This window comes from Sceloporus undulatus, chromosome 5 (genome assembly GCF_019175285.1).
Source record: "Sceloporus undulatus isolate JIND9_A2432 ecotype Alabama chromosome 5, SceUnd_v1.1, whole genome shotgun sequence".
Lineage (NCBI taxonomy): Eukaryota > Metazoa > Chordata > Lepidosauria > Squamata > Phrynosomatidae > Sceloporus > Sceloporus undulatus.
In genome coordinates, this window is record NC_056526.1 from 89,672,234 (window position 1) to 89,684,129 (window position 11,896).

At 39.6% G+C, this 11,896-nt stretch overlaps 1 protein-coding gene across 2 annotated transcripts in view; it reads right to left on the reverse strand.

The window, feature by feature from the left end:
- Positions 1-365: 365 nt before the first annotated feature.
- NUDT5 (nudix hydrolase 5) overlaps positions 366-11,896 on the reverse strand; it is a 22,502-nt gene continuing 10,971 nt past the window's right edge. For both annotated transcript variants that reach the window (XM_042467405.1, XM_042467406.1), the window contains exons 4-10: positions 11,592-11,644; positions 9,716-9,823; positions 8,563-8,658; positions 7,278-7,379; positions 6,549-6,557; positions 3,777-3,830; positions 366-713 (exon numbers count right to left, since the gene is read on the reverse strand). In XM_042467405.1, coding sequence (XP_042323339.1) covers positions 604-713; positions 3,777-3,830; positions 6,549-6,557; positions 7,278-7,379; positions 8,563-8,658; positions 9,716-9,823; positions 11,592-11,644 — 532 coding nt within the window. In that variant the 3' untranslated portion in view covers positions 366-603. The remainder of the gene's footprint in view (positions 714-3,776; positions 3,831-6,548; positions 6,558-7,277; positions 7,380-8,562; positions 8,659-9,715; positions 9,824-11,591; positions 11,645-11,896) is intronic.

Here is an 11,896-nt window from a genome sequence, read left to right on the forward strand (position 1 = left end):
TGTATTTTTAACCCACTTTCTAGAATGAAAGAGAAATTTGAGTGACCATCTCTGTAGGAAAGGTGCTTTCACAACTCTATATGCAGCAAAATACCTGTTCTACAACCATTTAATTCCATGGTACTATATAGGAATCCTAAAATGAAAATTACTCTGCAGTTTGAAACTAAATACACAACATATGCAGCCATTTCAGAAATGTATTTAGGTTGTTTTCCTTTCTCCATCTTAAAGCTTCAGTTTATAATGAAAACTTTGTGGCCAGGTCTAAATTAAAGTAGCCATTTCCCCTTCCCACTCATATTCAGTTGAGGGCTCATGCCCAAGCTCTAAATTTCAAAGTCAGAGCAAGAATTGTACACAGATAGCAGGAAGGCATTTATTTTTGCTTCAAAGAAGTCCAGTTAGCTAGTGCAGAATTAGAATTATATTTTAGCTTTTATATTACACAGATCAGTTTCATTCTTCCAGGCAAGACTGCTATGAACAGTTTGCTTTTAAGAACCTTACTCATAGATATTTTTAAAAAAATCTTGATGATAATTAATTGCGAATCTTTTAGTTTCATACAGGAAAAAACTTCAAAAGAAGTATGGTGCAGTCTTAGAATTTCATAAATGGCACTTGGAAGGGCTTATCTGATGCATGCCGCAGTGCCAAGGCATAAGCATATAACTTTGCATCCACGATGAGGTGTTCCTCTGCCACCAATTCTAAAGAGAGAGAGAGAGAAATCAAAGGTAACACATATGGAGTGGCTTAACCAAAACACTTCCAAGGATGCAGGTTCAGGGTGCATGGTGGAACCTCCTGTATATATTCAGTGGTGCTGAAACTATGGTTTCAAGCAATCTAAGAGAATAGCTTTGCTTAAGGACAGAGTTGAGGAAAGTGAATTCTTTGGACAATTCCCAGGATTCTTGGCTTCTGGGAGCTGTAATCTAAATAATTTTATGAAGTCATTTTTCTTGGCCCTGCTTAAGGGTATTTTCAGTAGTGTAGTAGTGGCCTAAAAGTGTGATTGTGAGCTACAAAAATAGAACTTTTTCAGTATGACTTTCCAGAACAAGTGATAAGCACCCTTGTCAGGCCTGTACATCTCCTGGAATCTAGCTGTGCTGTTCTAGTTAATTCCCATACTACCTGCACACTGAAATATTTTTTACAACTACATGAATTCGTGAGCCAAGGCCATAGAACTCTGAAAAATTCAGAAGGCTGTGTATTAAGAAAACGATTTCAACCTCATTTCCACCAGGATATTATCCTAGAACAGTGGTTCCCAACAGTGGTCCCATTTCTTTTAGACTTCAGATCTCAGAAGCCCTCTGCCCTAGGAGCTAGTTGGAGACTAGCATTAAAAAGTCAGAATTGCATAGTGCAGCTCATGGTGGAACATATCACTTAGCATTACAGTCAAAGGAAATGCCAGGATTGAATGTACCACAGATAATCACTTTCCACATGGAAAAAACCTATCCTCTACTTGGCATTGTTTTTCTTTGTGTATGGTTCGTTTTTAAAAGGCCAAAAATTCAAGATCCCTCTTCCTGTCCCCATCACCTGCCAAGTTCAGCAATAATTCTACTGATATTGTTAACTGGTTCAACGATCCCTGCATTCAAAAAGACATCTTTGGAGCTGGGAACAAAAGCAGCAGAAAATGAAAACGGGAAAGCAGAGCCCATCAGTGGTATATCTTCCTTTAGGGCTGTACCTTGATCACATGTTAAAAAGGTTTGTTTGTTTTGGGTTTTTTTGTTTTGTTAACTCCATAAGAAGCAGTTTTGGTTCCATAGAACAATAGTTATTGTGTGTGACCACATTCGTCAATGGATGCAAGCTACAGGAAAAGAGATTCCACCTCAACATTAGGAGGAACATCCTGACAGTAACGGCTGTTCAACAGTGGAATACACTTCCTCGGAGTGTAGTGGCGTCTCCTTCCTTGGAGGACTTTAAGCAGAGGCTGGATGACCGTCAGGTATGTTTTTATTGAGAGTTCCTGCATGGCAGGGGGTTGGACTGGATGCCCCCTGAAGTCTCCTCCAACTCTGATTCTATGATTCATCCCAAACAGCTGATACTCAGTAAAATAATGGATTTGAACCTCAGATTTCCATAAATGGAGTAACACTCCTATTGGGATGTTGCTGATGCTTGACACTATCTAAATATCTATTTAAACATGACCAGCCGCTTGGTACACTTCCATGTGGCGAGGGGAAGAGGCAGTGCCACCAACACCTTCCAAAGAAAGTCCAGAAATGAAATGGCAACCACATAGTTTAAACTGTTACTTTCAAAACTTTTTTTGAAAGATAACACATTTTCTTTTATTTTTACATAAAGCTTCCAGAAAATACCAAGTGCTGTACGCTATATTCAAAGGAAGATAATAGCAAACCATGTCTTTTGTTACTGCCTAACAAAAAACACTATGAAATCCCTATGTTAACAGGCAACATGAGGGCATATACACTACTGCCACTATTTCTCCTCTTTACACCAAAACACTGAATGCACTAAAGTTTAGTTTTTTTAAAAGAAAGATTGCCCACTTGCTTGTTACCTAAGCAAGTACATTATGCTCGTATTATACCCCTGGATAATGCATTACATCCAAGCTCTGCTTGCAAGGACAAATGAGTGGATGAGTTTACCTAGGTTGATATACAGTGTGATTGAGATCCAGCCTGGCATAGTAGTTTGAGTGTTGGACTGTGCCTCTGGAGACCAGGGTTTAGTTCCCAGATCAGCCATGGAAACCCACTAGGTGACCTTGGGCAAGTCACATTCTGTCAGCCTCAGGGAAAGGCAATGGCCAACCTCTTCTGAACAAATCTTGCCAAGAAAACCCCATGATAGGGTTTCCATAAGTCAGAAATGGCTTGAAGGCACACAATAAACAAACAAACACACTCTGATTAGACAGTTCTTCACAGAAGACCTGGTGTTAGGTAATTTACATTGTAGCTCTGTGGGCATCTACTCCAAAGGCAGTTGGATTGTATAATAGCCTATAGTCTTATCCCCATTTATCCTGAAACAAGATAATTGGATATAGAACTACAGCCTAAATATGTTTCATGTTTCTTCCTTGGGTTCCCATTTTCAAGAAAATCACCTAATTTTTTGAAAAATCCATTCCATTTGGAAACCCTGACAATCATTTTTGCAAATTTCAGAGGCTGGCCCTGAGTCTCTAGTTTCTGTGGGTAATCTCCAAGCAGGAAATGGGGGTACTAATTCTCCAGTTTTGAGGGATTCAGCTCAGTGCAAGAGGAAAGGGAGAAATCTACAGCTCGGCTAGTGAAACAGCAGCTTTCTACAATTTGTAAGATTTAATGAGATAACTTGAAAGGGCTCCAGGATTTTATGTTTTTAATTAGATTGCTGCTTCCGTCCAGTCATTGTGGAGCCAGGGCTTACCGTCTGCTGTACATTCACCTGGCTAGAAGTAAGTAGGCTAGATTAAATGTTCTGCATCATGTCTCCTTACAGTAAGAAAAAATGAACCATCTGCTCGTTTCACCTTAATCTGGGAACAGCCCCTTTAGCTAAGATTTGTCTTAATTTCCAAGAAGGGAAATACGTTTGCGTATGTTTGAATGACAAGTGAACAACTATGGTTGGACAACACCACCAGGGCCATCCCTAGCTCTCAGGTTTTGGCCCAGAATCTCAGGGCCTGGGACAATCCTGAACTGCAATCCTACTGACATTTCAAAAACAAAGCAAAACATATGACGTTCTTCATCAGTGCATGTGCTTACCCTCAATTCTCTGCAGTAAGTCATTCTTCGGTAGTGTAACAACTTCTACAAATTCTGAGAGGGGAAAAGTTTAAGGAAAATGTTAAAGGTTAAGAGGCACTCAATTTTTCCAATATTCCACAAAATACAGTCGGCCCTTAACTTTCACAGGGGTTAGGGGCACAAGACCCCTGTGGAAGTGGGGAAAATGTGAATATATGTAGCCCGCCCACCCCAAATAGTATTTAATACACACAAATCTATGAATAATCAAATTTGTGAATGCTTAACCCATGCTTTGCAAGTCTGGCACAGGCAAGAGGTTTCTCAGTTGCTGCTCAGCCAGCTGTTTGGTCATGACACGACTGGCTGCTCAGACACTACTCCCTTTGCACCTATTCCCCTGGGAGCAACAATCAAGTAGCCAGCCAACTAAACTTCCTTTCGCTGTAAGGCTTGGACTGCTGCTGCCATATTTGCACATGAGAGGCTGAGATGGAAGAGAAAGCAGCAGTGGCGAGCTGGGCACTGCTGAGCTAGGCACCACCATCCAACTAGCTCCTGAACAAACAAAAGACTAATGTCAAGAAATAGGCATTGGAGGGCACTAGGGTTGTTGCCCAAGACTCCAAGAGGAAAGGGGGTGGTAGTCCAAAAGGGTTTGGGGATCACTGGTCTAGAGGGATATGAATGCAGGCATAGGCCACCCCCCTTCTACTGTGAATTTGGTTGACCTACTGTGAAAACACTCTAGATTCATGGAAACCCTCTTCCTAGTTTCATATCTGAAAGAAATATAGGACTGCATACAAGTTACACCTTCTGTTCAAGGAAAGTATCTTCCATTTTGTGGAAGGGCTATTTTTATCACTCAGTCTACAGCAGCTGTGGTGGAAAAGGGAAACTGAATCCAAAGTTATTTCTGAACCTGCTCAAGCATCTGTAAAATGCCCACCGAGAAAAAAAGCATGAAAACTACTACATGGCACTCCTTTTAGTTCTGTATGAAGTCTTGCATAAATAGGAATCCAAAAATGCACTTGCTGTTGCTGGTTGTGGCAAGGTAATGGCACAAAATGGGGAATCTCATGCTGATTTTGAAAAGGACTTAGCAGCATTCCAAGATTCTCCAAATCCAGAGTGAAACCAGCAAAACTGATCCTTCTGAGCCACGGATGGTATGCTGGGCAATGGGCAGCTGATAAGAGAAACAGCCCTTTGCTTCCACTCCCACTCCACTTCAGAAGAGGAAGACAAAGGCTTGGCTCTGCAGGTACACAAAGCCTTTAAGGAGAGGGGTGTGTGTAATGTGGAGCCTCTAGACCCCATTTCTGTGCACCCTGAAGCGCCCCACTAGTCTCCTGAAGTCCTTTTAGTCCCAGGCCACTCCAGAAACATGTGAACATTCTATCCCCACAAGCAATGGCATTATTAGGGTTGGCATCAAATAGTATGGTAATTCACATCAACCTCCATCCACCCATTCAAAATCCTTTTAATGTTTTTATACTAATGTTACTCATAAATCATTATTCCCATATATCCCTTAATGTAATTCCAATAGTTGTGACATAAACAACTAGCAAAATTAAAATTATACCTTTAAATTATAATATCACATGCACAGTCTAAATGTACATAGTTTCATGTAGTTAAAGTGAAAAATTGGTAAGATGTGATATTTTTAAATAAAATTTTAAAAAATAAAAAAATTAGAAATTAATTAATTAATTTTTTTAAATCTGGGGACTCTTCTTTCTCTTCCCACTGAGCCTCACCCCACTTACACCATCTGTTCATCATTTAAAGAGACACAGGCAAACTCCACAGCCCATTTCTGCCAAAAGGCAGATGTTTGAGGAGCAGTGGTGTCACTCTCTTAGGGTGTCACCTGGTATGGTCTGCACCCCCTAGTGACGCTCCTGTCCATAAGCATCCCAGAATCCTTATTAAATCATGATCCCTCCATTTTTCTGTGCAGTTCCAATCAAAATGGCAACAGGAAAGTGACCTGACATCACTTCCCATTGCCAATTTGAGAGGAAATGCAGAGGGATTTGGGTTTGCTGTGGATGGGGGCATGGAGGAATCGGGGTTGAAAACTGACCCCTGTTCTCATACATTTGCCCTCTCCTTCCTTATAAGTATTCTCAGGGCATATAAAGTTCAGTGTGATCTCACAATAGGAAGAAGCAGAAAACAATAATTTTGGCTGACTGCTAAGGCCAGCCTAAATTTTGTGTTTGCAGCACTGTTAGCAGAGATCCTTCCCCCACTTACATTTCTTTGGATCCAATCCATATAGCAATTAGAACTACCCTATCAGATACGAGTAGCTCATGACTTTCTTCCCCTCCCTTTTAGCCTTACACTCCACCCTTACTTAAGATGACTTTCCATGCCTCTGGAACAGATTCTGAAAGTTTAGAGAACGGGGTGGAGAAAATAGATCCAGTAACAGAACTGATTCTGTCAGCAAAATGGGTATGAGCCAAAGGGGCCATTCACAGTTTCCAACTTTATATGAAAGGGAGTTAAGATAATGATTACAATGAGAATAGATTTTGGATTCCTTTCTTGAACATCATCTTTGGAGGCAAGAAAATCTCTAGAGGAAACAGGAAAAGACTGCTTTTTAACACACACATACCCAGTGTGTTAATGCAGATTACTGGAACTCAGATGACCCACAAATACAAACACACCAGGTTTTTAGTAAGACATAAACTATAAAAAGATCTAGCATACTTATCTGTGATCCCAAGACATAGTGAATTTACCCAGACAACATACCTCCTTCCTCTGTAAGGAAGAAACAAAACCAGAAACACAACAGAAGTTAAATGTTTGCTCCATGTGTTTATGTGTCACTATTGGAACTATTAGTATTAAATTTCATTCTGGAGGATCATGTTAGCAATACTCCGCTAAGTGGGAAATCTTTAGGATATTTTAAAAAAAGATTATGTTTCCTGAACTTCGGTGCAGAAAGCTGCCAGACAATTCCACCATCACTACTTTGCTTTCTTTACTCACATTTCTGTTTGTAATACTGCATGAGATGGCAGAATTCTCCAGACTATTCAACTTCAGTCTACAGGAGATGAGGATCATATATTTAAACCATTCCCAGTATAAAAAGCTTACTGTAGTTTGTCACAACATATCAAAAGGAATAGTTCTACACACCATAACATGCTGATTAACATATGGAGATTTAGGGGGGAAATAGTTTTTTGTATAGACATGATACATTGTACACATCTCTCCTGTAATCTGAAAAGTCCATGAAAAATTTCTATCAGCTCGTTTTCTGTAATTATTAGAACAGACCCTGGTTTCTGGGAGCTAGAGAGCCTCGTGTATTTTTTATTTATCTCAACAATTTCATAATGAGAAATTACACGTGTTTCCATTGAAAAAAACACGTGTCAAAGCCAATGGAAATTCAACAGACCCTGATAAAATGTTGATCTTCAAAGCATGCATTTGTTAGATCTAAGAGAGTAGCAATGGGCTCACCAGGCTTTTGCTTGGGCTTCAAATTGGCAGGAAGGTCTCCATTAATGGTGACTGTCGCAATGTGTGATGAGCAGTTTGTCAAGCCAGGATCCAGACACAAAGCTGCAGAAAATGTCATGGTTTAGTTATTCTCTGAATCAAGAAACCAGGAACTTAAATATTTAAACCAAAGGCCCTCCCTACTCCTTCCCCTGCACATATCCCTACTCCTTCCCCTGCAGAGTTTTACAACAAGATTTATTGGTTTCATGTTTATATCCTGTCTTTCCTACATAGGAGTTGAAAAGATTAATTCTTCCTTCCACACAAATAATGTTAGCCAGCTGCAGAAGGAAAATCCTGGACTGGAGACTAGTAAGAAATTCCAGGGACGGCATCGAAAGAATGCTGCACAAAAACCTATAGAACCACTGCCTCAACTCATCATATTTGATGATACCAGGCTGCTGGTTGGACCAAGGGTCTTATTCAACATAAGGTAGCTTCTAAGGAGTCACAGATGGCTCTCCTCATACCTACTGGGCTCTACAAATTCAGAATTCACACAGTCAAAGACTCAGGACATTTTGATCAGCAATGATGATGAAGTGACCACGCATTCACAGTTCCTTCTAATTTTCCTGTTCCTTCTATATCTAACTTTTTAGATTGTAAGCCTGAGGGCAGGGAACCGTCTAACTAAAAGGATTGCATGTACAGCGCTGTGTAAATTTACAGCGCTTCATAAATAAAGGTTAATAATAATAATAACTTCATCATTTCAGTAGGAGGGAGGATGATTGGATTTCTCAGTAGCAATATATTGCTGTAAACTATGTTGTTCACGAGCTGTGGTATTCCCTTTCATGGGAGGCTAGATTGATCCTCCCCTCTTCTTTCGCTGGTGGGTAAAGGTCTTTTTACTTAAACAGGGATTTGATGATTAATTAGTTCCAGTAGGGTCTTTTTTATGTGGGGCATGCTGTATTATTCTGTTTTAAATAATTCTATACTTTTTAAATTAGTGGTTTTTTAATTATAATGACTCATCAAAATGTATGTCCAGCATTTATAAGTTTTCTTTTTGCACACATATAAGAGAGGTAGTACCAGCACAGCAGAGACATTTACATTTTACTGCTTGCATGCATTACAATATGTACAATCTAACTCTTGTATGTGCTCCACATTTGGTATTTCCATCAGCAAATAATGTATATAAAGCACTTCGAACATTCCAAAGTGCTGTATAATAAGGATGAAAAGATTTTCCATTCATATAGTGAACACAAAAGACCAAAATTACCTGGAGAGCATTCAACGATGTCTCCTTTGTATCCTGTTTCTTCCTCCAGCTCACGCAAAGCAGCACTTTCTGGGGTTTCGTTTCTGTCAATTAAACCTGCAAAGCAAATAGCATATTTGAACTACTGTTTTCTGTAGCAAAACTATTTGGTGGGTGTGATGACATCAGCAGGGTGCTAGAAAAATAAGAGCTGCATGGGAGGTGCTCCAGTTACTAAAAGGCACAGTTTCTATGCATAAAAATCCAAGTGCCTATATTGTCATTACCACCAGCAAAAAACCCACCATGCAAGATTGCAAAGAAAAGGGACTAGGGAGCCATCTTTAGAATCCTGAAATTCTTTGCTGAACTTGTTGTGCAAGACATTCATACATACTTAAGCCTACAAGGCCAATCCTAGCATTAGACAGAGCAAACTGACTGCCTCAGGGAGCAGATTTAGGATGTCACAGCAAATTCTTGATTTTTTTTTTAATTACAGTTTTACTGCCAGGAAGTGGAAAAGGTTCTTGCAGGTTTTTCTGTCTCATGTGTCAAAATTAATCTAAGGATGGCCCTCAGTTTCATTCAGTGGGAAAAGATAGGTTCTCATGTTCAAAAGAAAATGTATGAGAACCCACTATCAGTGAACCAGTTCTGACAACTGTCCCTAATCCACATGGCCCTGCCTTGTTTTTCTGGCTTGCTTATAGACATGAAGCTAAAATTCTCTGGCTTAGGCATCATATGGAACTTTAGCTTAAAATATGCCAGGATGTTTGTGCCACAGATAACAAAATGGTAAAAAGGGGAAGAAGGGACATTCAGCCACGCTGCTCATTCCATGGTTTATAAGGCCCTAAATGACATCTTGAATCAGGCCATTATCTGTTGAATGATCACATGGGGCTGGAATATGTTCTTATAAATAGCTAGAGGAAAACTCTCCAACAAACCACAAAATGTTTTCCCCTCATTTGGTTGGAAACAGCCATATAATCTTTTCAAATAGGGTTCGGTTGTAAAGTTCTCTAAACACGTGTGTTTATAATCACTTGTCATTAAACATTCAACAGGGCTTTTGGCCTGTTTTTGAGAGCAATCCATTGCAGAAACCAGCAATGGGTCACATGAAAACAAGCCAAGCAAAAACAAGATCAAGCAAACCACTTACCTGCAGGGAACTCCAAGCAATAGACCCCCAATGGAGGCCTAAATTGCTTTACTAAAACAATGCAGTCATAGTGAAGAGTCCTTTGTAACACTGGAATAACAGCAACACCTGCCAATGTGGAGAAGACATTTGCAAAAATGTGGTTTCAGGATGCACTTTACATGGACAAAGTTCAGTTACTCAGTTGTGAGACACGGCACCTTGCTTGCATCCCCACTTTTTTTTTAATTAATTACATTTTGATTCCAACCTTCCTCAATGTGGTTTAAAAGGTTCTTCCTCCACCAACCCATTTCTTCCTCTTAAGAACCTTGTGAAAGAGTGCCTGGACCAAGAATGATTCAGTGAGCTTGAAGAATTAAGAGCAATTTGAACCTGGAACTCCACAATCTCAATCCAGTACTTGAAGCATCCCATTACACTGGCTCTCCATTTAGACAACTTGTTATAAAATTTTTCTAACTTCAAGGAGCACTTTCCAGATCACCTGTGAGAGGTACCAAGGAGTAAGGTATATGTTCTAGAGGATACACAATCAGTCCATGCAGAAAGCTGGGGCTCTCTCACATTACACAATTATAGTGCTATGATTCCACTTTAACTGTCATGGTTCCATTTTATGGAATCCTGGGATTTGTAGTTTAGGGAAGGGTATTTAGAGTTCTCTGCAAGAGAGTTCTAGTGCTTCACCAAACTAAAAGCCTCTGGATTCCATAGGATGTAGCCATGGCAGTAAAAGTTTAATATACTGCTAAAATTGCATACTATGAATGGGCCCCTCTTTGATCTGTTGGTTCTTACCACCTTTCCATTTAAATCATGTAGGTAAGCCCTACTACAGCAATACTTCTCCACTACTGCTTAGGTGGAATTGGTAGACAAGCTATCAGGGAAGCATGTTTGTCATTTATTTTATTTTTATTTATTTATGATATTTATACCCCATCCTTCAGCCCTAATGGCTATCAGAGTGACTATTTACTGCTAGTTCAGTGAGGCACCTGTGAAGAGCTTCCTTGAGGAATACCAGGCTCCTCCTGAACAAACCAGTGCTAGTTTAGAAATTCCACGTGACACTTTCTTAAAGCCAGCTTTAAGAGAATTATGGTAGCATAGTATCTTCACATCATCAAATATGCACTATATTGTGCTGCCATGTATCTTCTTTTCCATGCCCTGATTATAAAAGTGGGGTGGTGACAAAATTGGTTGTTGTTTTTGTTTGTTTTTGCATTAAGAACAGATGCAGAATCTATTTATTTATATGAAACATCTGTACCTCAATTGGCCCCAAAGGGTCCCACAGAAGCTTACAAAGATCAGTTAATAAGACAGCCTTTCCTCTTATGCTTAATGTCTAGAAGGCATAACATAAAAGGAAAAGGGGATAGGGAAGGGAAAGGAAACTCAGGCACCAGTTCTTAAAATTAGCTGTTCTAAAAATGACCAGCGGGAATGGAATCAGTTCCAACAGACGAGAACCCAAAACATAGTGAACTTTCAACAGACCAGATGGGAATGGTCTTACTTGTCTTCCTTCTCTTGTTGCAGTCTGACAAATTGGTGGAAGGAGGAGCTTGATGGACATGGATTCCTAACAGACCTGATGTTGGTTGTGCTGACACATGTTACTGCTCAGTGTTATGAACTTTGGCAGTTACTACATGAAAATGGAAGTATACCACCATCATCTGATTTAGTTCAGTAACTAGAGAATGTATACATTCCAGTAAACACTGAGGTACTCAGGCACTCCAAGGCAACTCTGCCATAGCTCTTTCTAACATCTGTTCTAGCTTTTTAGAGTTTTTTATTTGGAAAAATATTTGGTGACTGAGGGTTTGTTTTTGCACCAATGAATCTGAGATAAGCTTACCATCAGCAGAAATGCTCTCTCTTCTGGTAGTACGCTTTACAGATTCCCACACTCTATTAAAATTGAAGGAATGGAAGAAGATAAATGTCAAATGAGATACAGACATTCCAAAAATGAGATGTTCATGAAGCACTTCAAGTAGACAATCTTTTTCCTGGTTTTTCTTAAATACTTTCTCCTTCACAACAACAACAAAATCTGACACAAGCATAAAGATCTCAAAAGGTAAAATTCCGAGCTCTGTCTCTTTGTTCTCTAACCACAATTAAACCATCAATAATAATAATAATAATAATAATAATAAT